This window comes from Zootoca vivipara, chromosome 3 (assembly GCF_965207765.1).
Source record: "Zootoca vivipara chromosome 3, rZooViv2.hap1.1, whole genome shotgun sequence".
Lineage (NCBI taxonomy): Eukaryota > Metazoa > Chordata > Lepidosauria > Squamata > Lacertidae > Zootoca > Zootoca vivipara.
Genome location: NC_142586.1, coordinates 78247393 through 78268917, shown reverse-complemented (window position 1 = coordinate 78268917; position 21525 = coordinate 78247393). Strand labels below are relative to the sequence as shown.

At 40.5% G+C, this 21525-nt stretch overlaps 1 protein-coding gene across 2 annotated transcripts in view; it reads right to left on the bottom strand.

The window, feature by feature from the left end:
* Window positions 1-21525, bottom strand: part of PRKD3 (protein kinase D3) — a 49643-nt gene that overhangs the window by 11168 nt on the left and 16950 nt on the right. For both annotated transcript variants that reach the window (XM_088666509.1, XM_035108303.3), the window contains 9 exons: window positions 15766-15904; window positions 15128-15259; window positions 13989-14146; window positions 12388-12577; window positions 11007-11084; window positions 7974-8157; window positions 5981-6104; window positions 2189-2266; window positions 1121-1397 (listed from right to left, as the gene is read on the bottom strand). In XM_088666509.1, coding sequence (XP_088522635.1) covers window positions 1121-1397; window positions 2189-2266; window positions 5981-6104; window positions 7974-8157; window positions 11007-11084; window positions 12388-12577; window positions 13989-14146; window positions 15128-15259; window positions 15766-15880 — 1336 coding nt within the window. In that variant the 5' untranslated portion in view covers window positions 15881-15904. The remainder of the gene's footprint in view (window positions 1-1120; window positions 1398-2188; window positions 2267-5980; window positions 6105-7973; window positions 8158-11006; window positions 11085-12387; window positions 12578-13988; window positions 14147-15127; window positions 15260-15765; window positions 15905-21525) is intronic.

Below are 21525 nucleotides of genomic sequence, written 5' to 3'. Positions count from 1 at the left end.
GTGCCTCTAGCTCAGAGCTGCAATGTGCCAGGACTCAGCCTTATTTTTAATACAAGGAAAATCATGAAAAATCCAGTCCAAGCTGTTCCACCCCACTACCCTTCTTTTTAGCCACCTGTCCCCCACCCTACACAAATGCACTGTTCTTGGCTATGAAGCATGCATGTTGTAATTCCACCTGTTCTTCCCTCAGGTCATGCCTTCCTTAGCCCACTGCCTACTCATTTCTCTTTCTCCCAGGATCCCAATCCTCCTCTTCACCGTCAACACCCATGTCACCACCCTCTCTCTTCCTGCCATCAGTTCACAGTTCCTCCTGCTCCTAGGACAACAGTTCTCTGCATGTTTTTTTTCTGTAAGCCAAATTGACTTCTCAGTTCCTCTACAGAAGCTGTGTTACACGTCAGCATTCTACAAGCAGGGTCCTACTTGCTCTATAGTTAGAATATAAATGGCATGACTTCAGGTGAGTTTAGTAAATGGCTACAACTCACACAGCAAGGGAAATAATTTTTGGAAAGGCTACACTAGCAGCATGAGGCCTGCTTTCAACACCGGGCTAGGAAGAGTTGCATTACTTACTCATATGGTGTTCCACACAGTTTCAGTTTTAAAATCAGGCCCTTAATTGTTACATATGTAGAATTAGCAAGACAGGAATCAACTCCAAGAGGCACAGCACTGACGTACAGTGGGACCTCGACTTACGAATTTAATCCATTCCGAATGCACACTCGTAGGTCGAAAACTTTATAAGTCGAGTTTCCCATAGGAAAAGCGGTTTCCCATAGGAATGCATTGGAAACGGAAAAATTCGTAAGTTGAGGAAACCACATCTAGCCGTGAACGTGTTTTCCTTTCGGATGTCGGAAAAATCGTAAGCGCGTGGCCACTTTTTCCGCTCGTAAGTCAAAAACGTCGGACGTCAAGTAGTTCGTAAGTCGAGGTGCCACTGTACTAACTAATGCTAAATATGCAGCAGTTGAAGGTCTAATTCAAATACAGAGCCAGCCCCATGACATGTTGCAGGCATAAGCAACCCATAAAATATTTTGTTGAACCAGGGCCCATAACTTCAAAGATCTCCATTAGGAAGAAGAGAGTGCTTCTCTGCTCTTACTGTGATCTTTCCCTTGTCCTGTAGCAGTGCAAATGCTAGCCTGAGGCGTGACTGGCATCAAAGCTTGACGAATAGCTTTCTCCCAGCTCTGTGCTACATCCAGTCCCACTCCAGTAGCAGCCAAAACAGGATTATGATGATTGCTGCCATTGTTCTCGCCAACAAAGTACACCATGGTGTCAGTGATTATTTCAAAGCAGTGTGGGTTGCTGCCTTGTACCACGTTTGAGAAGTCCCGTGGCGGAGTCACCTGAAGAATTTCAGAAAGCGGAATCTCCTAAAGGAAACAAAAGGTGTTAAATATGCAACAATAACAAAAATGTATGCTACTGAACTCAACTAGAAATATTTTGATAGCACTGAGTGGCCTTAGCTTTAGTCCCTCTTTAGGGCTGCTAATAAAGTTTTGTCTTTGCTCTGGACCCAACTGGCATTTTCCTCCCATGATACAGTTTAGAATTGCCTTTCATCTCTGGTGCTACATTGTCCATAGAATCAATCTTTCTATAGAAGCCTGATGACCCAGTTCATCATTACAGAATCACCATACCATATCCAAAGTGAGAAGACCTTTCACCATCCACTCAGCAAGCAGACATAATTGTTTATTTTCAATTTTACAGCCTGTCAGGTGCTTTGTAAGCCTTCTTACTCCCAGCTATGTCACAGGACAGGATCAATTTTGGCTCTCTCAATCCTTTGCCTCCTCCCATATATGCTATCCTTTTCTTCAGGAAGTATTCTACTTCTGTTACCCCAGTCCCTCAAACATTCACTAGTGTGGTTTCAAGGGGCATAAAATATCCATGCATTGCTGGGCACTGTAACACACAAATCAACAGATAAAGAACTGTACACAAGAGACACGGTGCAGTTTCATTAAAAGAACACCTCAATTTTAACATACCTATGATATTCAGGTTTCAACAGTTAATACACAAATAGAGTCTTGTGCAGATAAAAGGATGTAAATGAAGGATTTCAACTACAGATTAACATTAGGGGAACGACACTTTATATGGAAACTGACATAAGTAAGAAAAAAATGAGAATTGTATTATCACTTACCTTGTAATACTTTGTCCCAGATTCATTCTGAAATAGTGTAAGACATTTACTATCCAGCCTCCAGTAATGTCTTTTTCTCTGCAACAAATATGAGAGTGTTTCTCTTTAAGACACAGACATTGGTACCCTCTAGCAGAATCCATGTTAGCAATTTCAATGGCCTGTACTGATGATGACATTTAAAGGTACGATCAGCTATGCTTTTTCAAACAGTGCCTACTCTAAAGTTCAAGTCTGTGCAGCAATGCATAGGACCAAGATGTTTCTGAGTTCCTCCTGTGCCCCTCCTTTTTTTTCTGTGACTACATCCTATCCCAGGGGAGCAGCAGCAGGTATCACTGTCCCAGCACTTTGGGACAGTCCCCATCAGGCACAAGAGGGTAACTTTAGGACTCAAGAGATCTGAGCAGGAAAACGGTGGAAGGGGGAGGATAATACTGTGACTCCATTTTCTAGGTCCTCCTCAGAGGCTGCAACAGAGTTGGCTCAGGAAGCTTGTCTTGGATAAGGGAGACTCTACCACATCACTATGCCTGGAAGCGAAAGGAAAGTCCGATGCTGTAAAGAAAAATATTGCATAGGAACCTGGAATGTAAGAACCATGAGTGGAGGTAAGCTGGATGTGGTCAAAAATGAGATGACAAGAATAAATATCGACATCCTGGGCATCAGTGAACTAAAATGGAAGGGAATGGGCAAATTCAGTTCGGGTGACTATCATATCTACTACTGTGGGCAAGAATCCTGTAGCAGAAATGGAGTGGCCCTCATAGTCAACAAAAGAGTGGCAAAAGCTGTAATGGGATGCAATCTCAAAAATGACAGAATGATCTCGATACGAATCCAAGGCAGACCTTTTAACATCACAGTAATCCAAGTTTATGCACCAACTACCGGTGCTGAAGAAAGTGAAATTGACCAATTCTATGAAGACCTACAACAACTTCTAGAAATGACACCAAAGAAGGATGTTCTTCTCATTACAGGGGATTGGAATGCTAAAGTAGGGAATCAAGAGATAAAAGGAACAACTGGCAAGTTTGGCCTTGGAGTTCAAAATGAAGCAGGGCAAAGGCTAATAGAGTTCTGTCAAGAGAACAAGCTGGTCATCACAAACACTCTCTTCCAACAACACAAGAGACGACTCTACACATGGATATCACCAAATGGGCAGCATCGAAATCAGATTGATTATATTCTCTGCAGCCAAAGATGGAGAAGCTCTATACAGTCAGCAAAAACAAGACCTGGAGCTGACTGTAACTCAGATCATCAGCTTCTTATAGCAAAATTCCAGCTTAAACTGAAGAAAGTAGGAAAAACCACTGGGCCAGTAAGATACAATCTGAATCAAATCCCTTATGAATACACAGTGGAAGTGAGGAACAGGTTTAAGGATTTAGATTTGGTGGACAGAGTGCCTGAAGAACTATGGATGGAGGCTCGTAACATTATACAGGAGGCAGCAACGAAAACCATCCCAAGGAAAAGGAAATGCAAGAAAGCAAAATGGCTATCCAACGAGGCCTTACAAATAGCGGAGGAGAGGAGGCAAGCAAAATGCAAGGGAGATAGGGAAAGATACAGGAAACTGAATGCAGATTTCCAAAAAACAGCAAGGAGAGACAAGAGGGTCTTCTTAAATGAGCAATGCAAAGAAATAGAGGAAAACAATAGACTGGGGAAAACCAGAGATCTGTTCAAGAAAATTGGAGATATGAAAGGAACATTTCGTACAAAGATTACCATAATCAAGGACAAAAGTGGTAAGGACCTAACAGAAGCAGAAGACATCAAGAAGAGGTGGCAAGAATACACAGAGGAATTATACCAGAAAGATATGGAGGTCTCATACACCCCAGGTAGTGTGGTTGCTGACCTTGAGCCAGACATCTTGGAGAGTGAAGTCAAATGGGCCTTAGAAAGCATTGCTAATAACAAGGCCAGTGGAAGTGATGATATTCCAGCTGAACTATTTAAAATTTTAAAAGATGATGCTGTTAAGGTGCTACACCCAATATGCCAGCAAGTTTGGAAAACTCAGCAATGGCCAGAGGATTGGAGAAGATCAGTCTACATCCCAATTCCAAAGAAGGGCAGTGCCAAAGAATGCTCCAACTACCGCACAATTGGCTCATTTCACACGCTAGCAAGGTTATGCTTAAAATTCTACAAGGCAGGCTTAGGCAGTATGTGGACCGAGAACTCCCAGAAGTGCAAGCTGGATTTCGAAAGGGCAGAGGAACCAGAGACCAAATAGCAAACATGCGCTGGATTATGGAGAAAGCTAGAGAGTTCCAGAAAAACGTCTACTTCTGCTTCATTGACTATGCAAAAGCCTTTGACTGTGTCGACCACAGCAAACTATGGCAAGTTCTTAAAGAAATGGGAGTGCCTGATCACCTCATCTGTCTCCTGAGAAATCTCTATGTGGGACAAGAAGCTACAGTTAGAACTGGATATGGAACAACTGATTGGTTCAAAATTGGGAAAGGAGTACGACAAGGTTGTATATTGTCTCCCTGCTTATTTAACTTATATGCAGAATTCATCATGCGAAAGGCTGGACTAGATGAATCCCAAGCCGGAATTAAGATTGCCGGAAGAAATATCAACAACCTCAGATATGCAGATGACACAACCTTGATGGCAGAAAGCGAGGAGGAATTAAAGAACCTTTTAATGAGGGTGAAAGAGGAGAGCGCAAAATATGGTCTGAAGCTCAACATCAAAAAAACCAAGATCATGGCCACTGGTCCCATCACCTCCTGGCAAATAGAAGGGGAAGAAATGGAGGCAGTGAGAGATTTTACTTTCTTGGGCTCCTTGATCACTGCAGATGGTGACAGCAGTCACGAAATTAAAAGACGCCTGCTTCTTGGGAGAAAAGCAATGACAAACCTAGACAGCATCTTAAAAAGCAGAGACATCACTTTGCCGACAAAGGTCCGTATAGTTAAAGCTATGGTTTTCCCAGTAGTGATGTATGGAAGTGAGAGCTGGACCATAAAGAAGGCTGATCGCCGAAGAATTGATGCTTTTGAATTATGGTGCTGGAGGAGACTCTTGAGAGTCCCATGGACTGCAAGAAGATCAAACCTATCCATTCTTAAGGAAATCAGCCCTGAGTGCTCCCTGGAAGGACAGATCGTGAAGCTGAGGCTCCAATACTTTGGCCACCTCATGAGAAGAGAAGAATCCTTGGAAAAGACCCTGATGTTGGGAAAGATTGAGGGCACTAGGAGAAGGGGACGACAGAGGACAAGATGGTTGGACAGTGTTCTCGAAGCTACGAACATGAGTTTGACCAAACTGCGGGAGGCAGTGCAAGACAGGAGTGCCTGGCGTGCTATGGTCCATGGGGTCACGAAGAGTCGGACACGACTAAACGACTAAACAACAACAACAACAACCACATCACTGTGATCCTGAACCCAACATACAAACAAGGCTTCTGTTGGTTATAATGGCAGACAGAGCTCGGCCAGCACAGAGAGTTCCTTCTCTCGTAGCTGGTACTGAAGAAGCCCTGCTTGCATAAACAGAGCAGCATAGATTATTTCCTTTCTTGAGAGTTTTAAAGCAATTTTTAAAACTAAAATCAGAGGTGAGGAATCCGTGGTTCTCTAAATGTTGGACTACAATTCCCATAAACTTAGCTATTGGTCAAGCTAGCTTGCTTTGAAGGAGTTGGGAGCCCAACAGTATCTGGAGGGCCACAGTTTCCCCATCTCAGACTTAAAATAACTAAATGTAAATATCACACTGAAAAGTAGAGGTAAAATTACTGACCAGGTTGTCTCTGCTAGTGTAATGAACCATCCATCCTTCCTTCACCATTGTACTGCTCTTCCTCTTTGTGTGCTTGATTGATTGCACAACCCTCATTAATGGAATATTATTGCTTGTCGATGGGCTGTTGGAAAAAGAAAATGCATGTCTCTAATCATACATATTTCAGCACACCCTATAGCTGTGCTATAATTCAGGATAAACTTCAAGTAGAATATTCTTGCCTATTACTTGTATCTTAAACAAAAATCTTCTAAAGAAAAAGCATTATGTAGGGCACATCGTGATCATACAGATGACAAGAGAGTTGTTTTTAAAATCACTAACCCCACCACCACCCAGATTAGGCAAGACACGTTATTAAGGGGCTATGACATAGTTTTAAATAAGGAAGTCAAAGTCCTTTACAACATTATAGAAGATACCAAGGCAGACTTATTAACACTTGGGCAGCAGGTCACAGTAAAGCCCAAACCTGCCCTATGAACCAATACAAGAAAACAAGGGGTCCTAGGAGGATCTCTTTCATCAAACCAAGCCTGAATATAAACTCTGTCCTCTTTCCCCATACATACACCTCCAACAGCAACAGAGACAGTAACAAAGAGCAAAAATCTTATCCTAAATTAAGTCTTATCCTAAATTAAAACCATCTTCCTGTGCTCCTATTTTTCTTGAAGGGAGAGATAAGTACTATAGCAGCTACCCTAAATCGTGCCCAGTAGGAAAGGAACTCAGCTCTACTTCCGCTCTGAAATCTTCTCATGGGAAGAGAGGACAAGCACAGCATAAGAAAGATGGTACCAAGCAGGGCCCTGCATTCTGGTTGCCATGTACTGAATCCAGGCCCTGTCTATACATTGAGGGTGAGGAACCTTTCTCAGTCAGAGGGCTGCATTCCCTTCTAAGCAACCTTCTGGGAATCACATGCTGGTGGGAGGCGAGGCCACAAGCAAAAGAGGGGATGGTGAACATGAATTTTACTTTTGTATGGTAGACTAGTTTTTACACACATCCACCCACTCTTCTCTATCCTCCATGCAGGCAAGCAGGAAGCAACATCGGAATCTAAGGACATACGCCCTCCACACAAAAACACTCAAGGAGGGTGAAAGCAGTGCTGCAGAGGGGTGTGGCCTTGGGAGAGGAGCTGTGGCTGGGAAGAGTCTCAAGGACCAGATAGAGAGGCATGGAGGGCCACATCTGGCCCCCAGGCATGAGGTTCCCCACTCTGCTACAGAGGAAAATGATTTGAAGCGCACAGTAGACATGAATTGACCTTTAGGTAGATAAATAGTCTTGCAATCCTCCCTTTCATTCTCACTACATCCCAGTGAAATCTGTCTTTATTATTCCTATTTTACAGTATTTCTTTAAGGCCACCTAATGAGTCCATGGCTGAACACTATTCTAAGTCCATTGCTCTATTTCCATAAACTACACTGGATCTCCTCCAGTGAGCTGTAATTCAAATAATTTACTCTAGTAGAACATATACAAGTAAAAACACATGACCCTTTAGAGGTCACATCCAATGAGCCAAAAGTTGTTTCCTTTAACCTAACTTGCAACACATACAAGGAGCAAAATTGATTCCTTATGTAACCCCATTCAATCAATTGACTTGCATTAGGACTGGAATGAGTTTGGCCTAAGGTTAGGAGAATAAAGTAGCCCTATAAATCTAGGTCAGCATAACATTTTCCATCAACTAGTCAGTATAGCTAAGCATTCTTCAATAATGTAATTTATTTCCATGTTGATGCTCACAGGGGATTCTACTTCCAATAGGTTCAAGCCTACATACTTTCACATTTAATCAATTCTGTTAATTGCTGTTTTTCACTTATGCTGAAGAGTGAGAAAGCATCTCTTGTAAAACCAATAATAAATAATAAAAAGTGAACAGCAAAATTCATTCTCCTTTCAACAGAAAAATGTCTTTAATAGGGAGCTTCACAGACCTACAATGCAGTGCTTTGATTTTACAAACCTGATAGTTTTGACAGCCTCTTCATCTTTGTCCCCATCTAGATCTGCTGGATCCATAAAAAACATTTTGTCTTCTGGGGGAGAGGGTTCTTCTGTATCATCCAAGCTCCTACCTCCATCACTGTTCATTTCACTGCTGTCAACCTCCATTGGCATATCCATATCTTGACCTGGACTAGCCGGTTCTTATTCCATATAAAAACAAAAGGTTCCAAAATATTTTTATTCATTTCAGGTTGTTAGAAAATTCATTTACATCACAATTTTAGTCAGGAATGAATTAGGAATCTGTTGCAACCCTCAGTACATATGTAACAAAATCAAATATACACAATCAAACATAGCCAAAACAGGAGAAAATGTAAAAACAATTGGGCTATGTTTTTGTTTTACTAAGGCCACTTCATGCTATGTAGGTACTTCCTGACACAGGGCAATTCTCCATCAGTGGAAAGTTGGCATCATCATAGTTCTTCCACCTCCTGTGCCAGCCAGCTCCCTCTCCTCTGATGCAAGAACATCATGACTATGTCTTTCCAGGGAAGGGTGTGGACAGGATGGGAATCAGAGAACAGAACTCCCTTTACACCTGGTTCAATACTAATGCAAGTTAAATCCAACTTCCTGCTGCTTCAAACAGAGCAGGGCAGTCAAGGATAGGCAGCCACACACAGGGTTGATTTTTCTAGTATCCTTAGACAGGCACAGAGACAAAATTATGAAGGAATTTTACAGATATGCTCTCCAACATTTCTGCTTTAGAAAAGATTCTGCAAATTCTCCCCTGTACAAAGGAAATTAGGAGTTATGTAATGCTAGCAATTAAGAGAGAGGTGTCAAACATAAGGCTAGGAAGTCAATTCCATCAGAGTGCAAAGGGTATAATACATCAATGGCAGCTACAGTGAGGCTCCAGAATCAACTTCTGGCATTGGGTTGCCCAACTTTTGCAGGCTGTGGATAAATCTGAGAACCTGTGAAACTGTTTTGCGCACCACAACCACTCTTGCACACATTCAAACTTCCACCCTGCCATTTGTTAGGGTTAACCTTCCCTCCCAAAATAAAGATCATGCCTCACCCCCAACTATTAAGCTTGAAAAAAACCTTGTATCAGAGTCAATTTTAAAACCCTGATTTTTCAAGCCGGCCAGGGGAGTGTCACAGCTCAGCATACAAAGGTTAATCCAAACACCCACTCACTGTAATATGCTTGAAAATAGTCTTCTACTGACTACAGCAGAAGAATTATTTCAAGTTTTATTGCAACAGGGGTGAAGCAGTGGGATGCTGAAGGCACCAGTGAAAGCATATGCTGTCCAAACATCTTCTTCCCTCAATTTCAATATTTAATGGAGCGATCCCAATCCCCAGATCCCAAGGCTGGTAAGGTCCAGAACTGCACATAGGTAGGTTCCCCCCACAGACCTCTACCAAGGGGGCAGGCACTACCACTGCAGAAGCCCCTATTATGCCTGCAGAGGCGCAATAGGTTTATATTACCAACACAGTTTCCATTAACAACTAGGCCCTAAAGCAACTTATGCCCCAAAGCTTGGGATTCTGAAGGATCCAACAGAGGCTTGGATCCATTGGATCCAAGACCCTTCATTCTCCAAAGAGACCCTGGACTGGGCCTTAATATCATGAGACATTGGGGGGGTTAGACCAGTATGAGGGGTGGGAGAAGTTGGAGGAGTTAGCCCAGGTACCCTGAGGAGGGACCCGTAGAAAACCACACCCATCATTGAAACAAATTAGGCAGAGCAGGGAGAGAGAATAGAATGTGAAGGAAAACTGTGTAAAAGGAAAACACTGGGTAAGGTCTGCCCCTTCCTCACCTCCTGCCCTGGCCTGCATAGCCCAGCAAGACTTTGGAGGGAACAGTATATTCCCCACTGTGCATCCTCCACTTAACCCACACTGAATCCCACTTAGAACTGCGCAGATGCCCAACTGAAATTGATGGTTTGGTGGTCTTAGTTAGGACACATAAGTCACATCTAAAACATCTGCCTCACATACATATGAGATTGCTTACCCTATTCTGACCCCACGGGGTAGGGCTGGGGGAAATCAGGTAATATGCCCATTCACACTTCTTATCCCTTCTATCTGCATATGTGATGAATCTCAAAGATGCCAAGTAGAACTGTCTTCCCTTGGTTGGTGGATACCTTACCTACCTGGACAGCTAACTGTCACCACCCCCAACTGAATCTTCAGAGTTGTTTGTTTGTTTTTTAAAGGCAAGGTATTTAAATGATCTCCATCTCTCCCTTGAATGCCTTCTATGAATTGCCTGGGATGACCCATGCTGTTTTGCATGTCAGCTGAAAAAAATTACTAAGATTGCCTTGAATAGCAAATAGAAGTTTCCTTATATTTAAAACAGCTTTCTATTTCTTCAAGTGCTTTAAATAAATCTACTCTTGTAATTTGAATTCTGGGATTGGTTATGTTTTTGCATAGCTATGGGATCTGGTCTACTCACCTTGCCTAGCATTTCCCCACCCTCTATGCTTTTAAGGAGAGAAACTGAGAATTACATATTGGACTGCTGCCATAAGCAAGGCAGGAGTCTAGAAAAGCATTCCACGCTCTCAGAATACTATAAACACTTCAGGTCTAGATTTCATTATTGCCAGAACTAGTGATACCTAAAGGGGAAATGGTGGTGGTGCTGCCGAGCATAAATTACCCAGAGTATCTTGCTTGCAGCCTACCTTAGCACAATATCCTATGGCTCCTGAGACACTCTCCTAGGGACCACAAGACTGAATACTCTTCCAATGGAAAGTCACTATCAACTTTGCTGAGGAGGCCAAAGTTGTTAATATATTTCACTTCAACAAAGATAGGGGAGCACTTTCAGTCAACTCAAGTATGTAAGAACATTACAAAGTACCCAAATTTAAATATATAAGTACTTCTATCTCACCTTTTAAATATATTGCAAGTCACACTGAAAATTAATATAGAAATAATTTCATTACTCATCTTCTTTACTATTTCAGAACATGTTTGCTCTTACCTCCATTGAACACAACTTCTCCAAGACAATCTTTGGGTACTTTAGAAGCACAACGTTTGTGACAGTTAAATCTGCAGTCTAAAGCAAGAAAAAATGGTTTCTTTCAGTCACACATTTATGGAGAAACTCCTTTGAAATATCCCTTACATGACACTTACATTTTATTTATTTTCGGGGTGTATTTGGCCTAGCATTGTATCTAAGCACTCACCAAGTAGCCATGTGCAACAAGAAATTGCATGCAGGGGTATGAACCATCCCTCCTCTCTGCCTTCCACAGAAACCAAGTGGGCTGCCAGTGGAGAAAAACCAGTAGAAAAACGCCAACAAAGGAAAGGCAGCACAGAAAAGCAATGGGGTGTTGGCCCCAGCAGGTTCTTTTTGCAGGCTTATTTGCCACTGCTATGTTATTGAAAAGGATGTCCCCAGACTGTTTCTTTTAAATTGTACATAAAAGATTTATGTGTATTAATTTGCAAACTTCATTACTGAACTCTCTACCTTAAAATATCTCTACTGCTATGAAACTAAAAAACTAATCCCTACACAAACAACGTATTATTGAGTGCCACAAGTAACTAAGCACTTTACACAGAAAATATAAGACAAGGGTTCATACCAAGTAGTAAATATACTGAGGCATATGCCTGCGGGGGGAAAGAAAAAAGATGATCCATGATCTGGAGACACAGGCTATTGATGACATATAAACAACAAAACTATACTGCCATGTTGAATCACAGGTTACATTTGAGACTTAGGAAAATAAGTGAGTTTCTCAACTAAGTATAATAATACTATATCTTATACACTCTTTAAAGTTTTAGTAAGAGTATAAATTAAATGCAAACAGCTTTTTTAAAGTGGGCATGGCTTTATAAATACTTGCTTTGCCAATAGCCTACAACAGGGATCTGCAACTGGAGGTTAATCTGCTGGACCACACCCCAGCCTCCCATCTGGGTCCCTCACATCTCCATTGGAGGATTTTTTAAGAGGTTGGATGGCCATCTGTCAGGGATTCTTTAGCTGTGATCCAGCATTGCAGGGGGTTGGGTCCCTTCCAACTCTACAATTCTATGATGCTATGTATATCAATTGAAAAGTTCGTGGTCCTCTGTCTAATACTAAGAGAGTGAATGTGAGAATGAAGGAGTTTCTGTGCACTTGGGATATTCTATGTTCGTGAAAAACCGCAGTAGTTTTGCCTGGTTTTTTACTTCTCTTTAAAAAAAACTACAAAGAGGACTTAGTGGAGTAGTTCAAAGCTTGCATCCCTTCTTGCTGAAAGAATTTTAACTCAAGCTTTGGTTTTATGGCTAAGAATATGAAAAAGCTGTACGAATAACAATATTAACCTTGCAGCAGTGAAGACTCTTACCTTTACACTGCATTCCTTGACGAAAGAGACCCTTGAGCAATCGCTTGCAGTACTGACATATGGTGGGTCGAGTGTAAGAATGAACAGCAAAGGTATGTGGAACCTTCACCCTGCAGAGCACCATCTTTTCCATCCATATTGGACGCCCACTCCAGGAAGGAATCCTTTTACTGGGCTCTAGAAGGGGACGCTGAAAAGAAAAGCAGACATCAGGGCTTGAACTTGTGGTGCAGTCCTAATTCTCCTGATATTTTCTCTAGGCTCCTATCATTCCTAGTTCCCCAATCATTTCCAGGCCTCCTTCACCAATAAGCCTATAGCAAACTAAAAGGCAACTGGTTGGCCAATGTGAGAACAGGATGCTGGACTAGATGGGTCTTTGGTCTGATCCAGTAGGACTCCTCTTATGTTTCTACTTAAGCCTGGAAAAAGTATCCATAATAAGGAATCTAAATAACACAGAGGCCATATATTGCTACACCAACCTAGGTGTGAGCTGAAACCAAATAGTTGGCATTTACCAGTGATATTAAACAGCCCTCCTTAATACTTCAGAAGACATCCGCCATCACTTTTAATAAGCTCCATGCCTTGTTTTTGCTATGGCCACCAGCTGGTGTTTAATTCCTTAAATTGAGTGAGATGAGGGTTCAAGTCAGACTGAGGGCCTGATCTAACCTGATCTAGCCCTTACTGGATTGCAGACAGGGTGATTTTTAATTTAATGTAACATCTATATTTATGAATTAAGTCATCCACCTTTCAAGCAATAGGGCACTGCTGAACTATATATTCATCCTATTACATTCAGAATAGCAATAAATCAGGTTCTTAAATCCTACTTTTACCTAATATATATGTAATATTTCCATTGTTAACCTTTACCACCTAGTGTTAAGTGATTGATTTGGTTAAAAAAACACACAACACACAAAAGAGAAAAACCATATTAAATTTGCTGTACTTTGGAGGGGTAGAATAAGAAAGGGGAAGTTGTTAGTGATTATACCTTGCTTCACATTCTTCAAATGATTTATGGCAACATGCACCATGCTAAAAATGGAATTATGTCATGTATTGGTAAGTGTATGGCTTACAGGTTTAGCATCTTGTCACAATTACTTCACAAATCTGAACCATTAAACCATTTGTTCTTACATTTATATCCCACCTCTCTTCCATCATGAAACCCAAGGTGGCATAAATTTTGTTCCCAGGAAGACAGCCATCCAAGCACTGACCAGAGCCAGACCTACTGAGCTCCAGCAAGATGGTGTCCTCATACGACTTCAGACTATACGTTATTATTTTATTATGCTTTTATATTTTTTATATATATCCGTTTTGATATTTTGTAGAAGAGTGCTTTAGAAGCTTAGCAACAAACTTTCCAGGGCAAATCTCTGGAATTGAAAATCTACTCTAAAGCTATTTGAGCAGCTGAACCTCAACACAAATTAAATCAGAACACAGATAAGGAGCTCCAGGAGCCCCACATATTTAGGAATGCAGGATTTGGGGTTATGTGCCTTGACACATGACAGTAGCTTATGCAACTTGAATGGAATCCCACCTTAAGAGGAAAAAAATCATCTAAATACCTCTTCTGTGACTGTGACTGTATATTCAGCTTGCACTGATCTTGGGACTGAAAGTGCAGATCCTGGTAAAGATACATTAGATAAACGCCTCTTTCTTACACCACTGCAGTTGTTTGGGATCTTGAAGGCGCATCGCTTGTGGTAGTTTAATCCACACCCTAATAAAATTAGCATTAGGGAAGGGAGATAAACAACTTATTATGAATGATACCATTCGTTTAAATAGAATTGACAGTAATAAATTAGGAACATATTTTCAGAAAAGACAGATCAAGCCCAAACATGGTGAATTTGACTCTCAATATAATTTTAATAATCTCCTAGAACAACGGGGTGGTGGTGTAATTATCAGCAGATCTGTGTAATGCATGGAATTTTTTTGGCCTGAATACTTGCTTTTCTGACCCCGCTTCACCCTAGCTAAAGCCTGAAAACGGGGACTGTTATGCAATACATGTTGCTGCTGATCTTCCTCAGCTCTCTTTCCCCTGGCAGACTATCTAAACAATGTACTCCTGGCTCAGCTGGAACCACAGGAGTTGAGTAAAAGCCAATAAGCATGAAGTGTCGTGTTACTAATACCTGGACAACAGCCTGTTGACAGGAGAACTGAGGAAGGTACTGCAGCCAACTGAACAAGGGCCACATGAAAAGGTATGCCCATTCAGAACTTTATTTGCATGTTATAAAAAGCTGTGACAAGAAAAGGAAACATTTCTATAATCAACATGCCAGACCAAAACATTTGTACCAGCATGTTTGTCTGCAGCATTGGCATAATGCTACAGCTTCCAATGTTGCACTGACAGTGGCTTTGCATACCCTGAACCTAATATGACAGCCCTAAAACCCTTAGGATTGGGTTGTTTATATCTCTGTAGCACTGTCAAACAGAAATTTTGCTTGCCACAGAAGAAAGCCATTATCGGAGAGGAAGTGGTTGCTGACTTTGTAAGACTTTTAGAAAAACAAATTCAAATAATAACATGTCTTGCTGTTTGAGTTACCTACTATGTTTTATTTTTAAATATGACTGAAGTACAATACACAAAATCACTGAAAGTGTGTAATGTCATGGACAATAGATACATGGACATAGATACATGTCATACTTAAGATGCACTTATTGACAAACTTACCTTCACATTTCAACCCTTGTCGTACCAAGCCCCAAAGCATCTCTCCGCAATAGTCACAAAAAGTGGGAGCCTTGTAAGAATGCACATATAGCATATGAGGACGAATCTGGAAATCTTCGACTGTAGCCAAAGCTTTTAAAAAATACATTATAAAACGGAAGTGAGTCCCACTTGATTGCAGCAATATTTATAAGTATGATTGACTGAAAATATTTTTTTAAATAATGGTAGCCTCAGCAAACTGCCTTTGGTAGAAACTGATGACTATGCTCAACTCCTACAAAGCATGCATTGTAAGACATACAACTATATACATTTTTTTTAAAAAAACAACCTGCTTTTTAATAAAGGTTGCATGAAGAACTTTCTACACTATTTAGAACACAGTGATTGCTATTGTAGATCAGGTAACTGACAATTTACTAATTCCAAAAAATTCAGAAGATAATTAAGATTATCCAATTGTTACACACAAATTCAACCATTTTCATCTGCAGAAGCTGGTTCAGTAAGATGTCATTTCATCTAATTTATTCCAGGTAACCTTTAATATTTATAAAGCAGTCCACAAATTTCAACCATTGTGTAGCAATGGTAATTATGTAACAACAAGGGAACCACATTGAAAACCTATTTACCAGAGAGAACAACCTCAACGAGGTCACCTTCACGTATTTCTTCAGCTGATGTAATCCGCTGTAAAATATTTTCTGAGTTCAGGTCATGGCGGAACAGGAGAATTTTGTCATACATGCCAAAAAAACCACACTCTGGGAACTGCAACAACAAAAAAGCAGACTCCAAATTATAGCATGTCATAATTTGCTCAAATCTTCAACTATTGCTACTACAGGAAACCTGAATGCATGCATTCTTTAGAACACAGCAAACCTATTAATAACTTAATAACTTCTGAAAAATGGATGTGTTGATGAAGATAAGCTGAAAGTTAAAAGGTTTGCAATAGAGGCTGCCTAATGTTGAATGATATAAAGTTTCTGTGCTATTTTCTCATTGGCCTTGATAGAGTAGTTGGTGATGAACTACAACATACAAAAAATATACTTGCCTTGCTAATACTGTAAGATTTTAAAGCAGTGAGGTGAAATGTGTTTTCTCAATCTCAAACATACTCAAATCTAATTACAGGTTAGATGGGACACACGACCATGTTCAATATACGTAATGAAACCATAGAATAAACATGCATAATCTCTCCTCTTCAGATAGAAGACATAGCAAGTGAAACCTGGCACATACTACTATTGGTATGTGAACCAGGCAGAAGAAATACTGACTAGAGGATTCAGATAGATTTCTCTCCCTCCCCATTTCTTATTTATTTAGGGAAACAGCCAGAAGCCAGCTAAGTGTGTATGATTAATGTTCCAGTGTTCAGATCCATTCTATAAGGTGCATGAACTCCAGATAAGGTCGGAACCTTTCTACATTACAAAACATATACTTTCCTGACAACTTTCTGAACAATCTGTAAAATTAGTTTTATTTATTTAAGGAACTTTCTTCCCCCTCTTCTGCCAAAGATGACTCCCAGAGTGGCTTACAAATGGCACTGATAACAATCCCTGCCCTCAAATTTACAACCTAAGATACGTAATAAAAAAAAAGGAAAGTGGTTGGAATTTTTTTTGGGGGGGGGGAACCTCTTACTATAGAGGAACAACCAGCTAGAATGGGAAAAACTTGAGGAGAGGAGCCACCAAAAGAGCCTTTCAGCCTGATGGAATAGCTGCTGTTTCTGATAAAGAAAACTATAGGCAAGATGTTTTTGCATCATTTCTTCAAAGTGTCAACCAGATTTGATGAATGAATATTGTGTTTTGCATTGCACCATATTCTAGAGTAGGGTGGTCCCTTGAGGCTTTTTGGTGGTCCTCAGCAACATTTGGCAGAACACACCAGCCCTCACACTGCCTTCCCAAAGCCAGGTAAGCAAGATGCTGAGCTGTGGGAAGCATGCATGAGGGCTTAGACAGGGTCTTAAGAGTGCTCCCACCTCCTTCACAAAGCCTAATTGGTGCTTTCCCAGCTTTGGGGAGGAAGTACGGTAGAAGGGCTCTAGGACCCTGCCAGAGTCTTCTGCCTCCTTCCCAAAGCCCTGAACCTCACTTAGATAGCTTTAGGAAGGCAGCGCATGGGCGGGGGAGGGGCTTGCTTCCTCTGTGTGCAACAAGGCAGTGTTCCATGTTGTACTACCTTTGCAGCCCACTTGCTGTTCTAGAGGTTCCTCCCTTCAGCATGAGGGATGGGATCATTTCCATTTGATGGGGCATGAGATAGGACTACATTTCTCACCTCAACAGAATGTCCCCGTTATCACCACACCCTTGGTTGCTACCTAATTCCCTTGGCATCACGGTCTATTTATACTAACAAGAGCATTTAGGTTTTATGGTTACAAAATTGTTTCAACCAATAATCCTGTTTCTCCGAAAATAAGACACCGTCTTATATTTATTTTTCCTTAAAAAAACAAACTAAAAAAACCACTATAGCTTATTTTCAGGGGGTGACTTATTTTTTTCCCTCCTCCTTCTACCGTGGCCGGCATTGCTTCTGCGCCTATCACTATGTCTTATTTTCGGGGTATGGCTTATATTCCTTGAATGCTTAAAAGTCCTGCTTTGGCTTATTTTATGACTACGTCTTAAAATAGGGGAAACAGGGTACTTTTATAAATAAATCAGTACATCATCAAAGGTCAGCAACAAATGGAAAACATGGATTTCAATCCTCAAGAGAAGGAGAACATGCCAATATCAGTGAGAGACTTTTGAATAGTCATGATGTAAGGAATTTTAGTGGCAGAAAAAGCCAAGCTTCATGATGGTTCCCAAGCAGAGAACTGTTGAAGCTAGTGGGAGATGAAGAGAATTCCAGTTATCTATCCCCAGCCCCACCAGAGGAAGCTTCCTCCAAACTCCAGCCCCACAATAAGGTAGACCTGGAGAAATATGCCTCTTCTCCTCCCTAAACTACTTTTGGAGATGGGCTGTGCCCCAGCACATCCTTTAAATGCTTGGATGCATGCTGCTCAAAGGCCTTGTTGCTTTTGACAAAGAGAAACACTGCAAGGTGGAACAGTTTGTCGCAAATTTGTTCACTAGCTTAAGCTGGTGAGCCTTCTATTGTCCTTGAGGAGGTTATGAAAACCCAGCATTAATGAGCAATGTTCTATTTACTGATTAGAATCTCCCTGAACTACACCTACTTCTCTAAACCAAATGACTAATCACAAATCTCCTGCTCATGGAAAGTGTTTCTGCTTCATTTTTTGCAATCCACCTTTTCCCTCAACCCAGCCAGGATCCTTAAGAGAAGCTTTACAGGGGTGGGAAAGTCACATTCCATCAACACCCTTCAGCTGGCATTCCTCTGAATCCAAGCCATTGGGCTCAGGTAAACACAACTCAAATTAAAATTACATAGAAATATTATTTCTACAAAGCAGCCATAACTTTCACTTCCCATTTTGGAACAAACTATCTAATCTGTACAATTAAAATGTTACAACTATTAAGTTTTATTTGTAGTCATATTTTCACTGCTTCAGATGATCAAGAGCTGGAAAATTGGCAGGGGATATTGGACAGGATTGAGGAAGGCTCTTACTAAACAAGCCCCAATGCACAAGGATGGATTTACAGTCCCAAGTTTGTTAGTATACTACGGTATGAAGCCACACAGTTATTATGTTGGCTATGTTCAGAGACATCAGAAAATACTGAAAACACATGGTACCAATTAGAACAACTGCATTGCTATCCTATTAGAAGTGCTCCCTTGGATCTCTAAGAATGAAACAGATTACCAAGAAGAGTTGAGATTAATTGTACAACAACTTATGAAAACAAGGGGTACATATAAAAAAAATAACACCCAAGGATGTATCCATTAGCACCTGTGGTAAGATGTGAAAAGTTTTATTTGAGAGGTCAGTTTTATGCTTTGCACAATTGAGAAGTGAATAAAGTGTCAGCATTTGGTGAACTGGTAGTAGATGGGGAGACATAATCTGGACAGAAGCTTGCTCAAACCCAGAGAGATAGCTTCATTTCCCCCCTCCCCACTTACCCCCCCAACCCCATAATTTTGCTGTTTTCAAATGAATAATTAAGACCTTCCTATACAGCTCGAAAAGTTTGACATATAAGTGGTGAATCTCTACATTCTACATCCTAACTAGCAGTATGAAGGAAAAAGGTAGGTAAAAGTTAAAGGAGCTGCAGAAAAGAGATCTGGGAATTATAATATAAGAACCAAAATGAAACAGTTCTTCATTCTCTAAGGCTACCAGCTTGAAGTCTCTCTGTCCAGGATGCAATATAAATGATTGTTATGCTGATGCTCAACACCAGGCAGGCATAATTGTTTGTTCTCAGTTCCCTCATCATCATCATCATCATCATCATCAATTTATTACTTGCCTTCTAAACAACCATTTCAAGGTGATTTACAAATAACATAATGAAAAAGTTAAAAACACAAAAACTTCAAAAAAAGACTAAAACTCGATCAAAGTAGACACTCATGGTAAAGGACCATTTAACAAGCTGGAATAGCCATTCAGAACAAAAATGTCTTCAATTGTTTCCAGAAAGTGCAAGTAGTAGGTGCCCGTCATATTTCAACAAGAATAGAAACATCCAAAATAAAAAATCCTGCTCTGAGTTGCTGCTTTTATAAGTTAGACATGCATAGTCCCACCCATACAGAGCTTCATATGTGGGAGGAATGTCAGGTGACCCAAAATTATTGGAAGCAAATATAATTTCACATAGGATATTAAAACCTTCCAAGGATGTCATTCAATATAATAGAAGAAACAATACCAAATATTTCTATTGACTGCTGGTGGAAATGTTTGGGCCCAATTTTCTTCCATTCAAGTACAGGTAGCAAAATGTACTAATTTGGCAGAAATTGGTAAATTAACAGATGGAATTTAGGGAAGAACTGGGTCCCGGCTAACAATTAATTCATCTTGACAAATGGCTCTGTTTTATTTCTTACTGCAGTTTTCATTGTGGATATAAGGCTTGAATGATTTTTTTAAAAAAAACATATGCATTTTTTGTATAACAGTTCATTTCCTTCTTTTAAAAAAATGGCACCCAAGCATGACACAGCTGCAACCATGTTTTCATCCAACAGGCTGGTCAACTCAAATTCCAGCTTCTTGGCAGAGTTCATAAAACCAGAATCTTCTCTCATTTATACTTCTCTTCCCACTGCCCTAACTAGTTCCTCTTCTCAGAATGGCTCCCTGTATATACAACTCAACAACCAGTACTTTCCTATGAATCATGTTGCACCATCCATTAATGTTCACATAGCTGCCCAATCTGTGTTGAACAGAAAGAGTTCATATTTCTATGTCACCTTTCTTTGCCCACAGCAAAGGATACAAACCTTTTTAACTCACAGGGCAACTGAGGATAACCGGAATATTTCCTGGGTTTGGCTAACTGAACTCTGATTTCTCCATCTTTTACTCATCTATTTGCAAATTATGGAAAAGTATTCCTGAAATTTTACCACTTGACTTCTGGTTCTTGGTTGCTGTGTATATTTTGGGGTTTGAATGAGATCACTATTTATTTATTTAGGTAAGGAAAAGAAGAGTTACCTCATCTGCACTTTCTTTGGCCTTAACAAGTATGCATATTTTGGCTAAGAATATGCTTTACTCTCACACCAACTCACCACAGCTGCCTATAAGCAGAACTAGGAAAAGGGAGTTAGAAAAACAACACATATTGCTAATAGTTAAATAGGACATTCACCAGGCAATGTGAAATGCAACTGCTGTAAGTAATCAACAACTGTTTGAACTCCTTAGATCCCCAAATGCTGATCATTAACAAGACACCACTGACAAAGCCTGTTCTTCCAACCACCTCCAGCAGGTATATTGACATGTTTAGTTCTTCATTGTCAGATAACTGGAAAGTACCAAGTAATATCAGGAGGTTCATCATGGTATCTTCCAACTTTGAGGTCTTCCCCTAATACATATTTTATGCAGATCACCAGGACAAAATTTAATGTCTTAGAAAAGTCTGTTTTCTCTTGTGTTCAATATTAAAATATTTGACTTTTGCAAGACTGGAAGTTTGCATACATGCAAATGGAAAACGAAGGAAAACCACTATTAACACTTACCAGATCCCCCAGTTACATGTCAGTTATTTTCTGCATATGTACAAACACTAAATATGGCTTCAAGAAACTTCACTGCACTGATGAAGACATGGTCCTCTTGCAGAGCTAAACTCATTGTGGCATAAACTCTCTGGCCGCAATGCAAAAAATACTGTGAACTAGGGGAAGTGGGAAAGAAAAGGGGGGAAATGGTAAAAGAGTAACCTAAATAG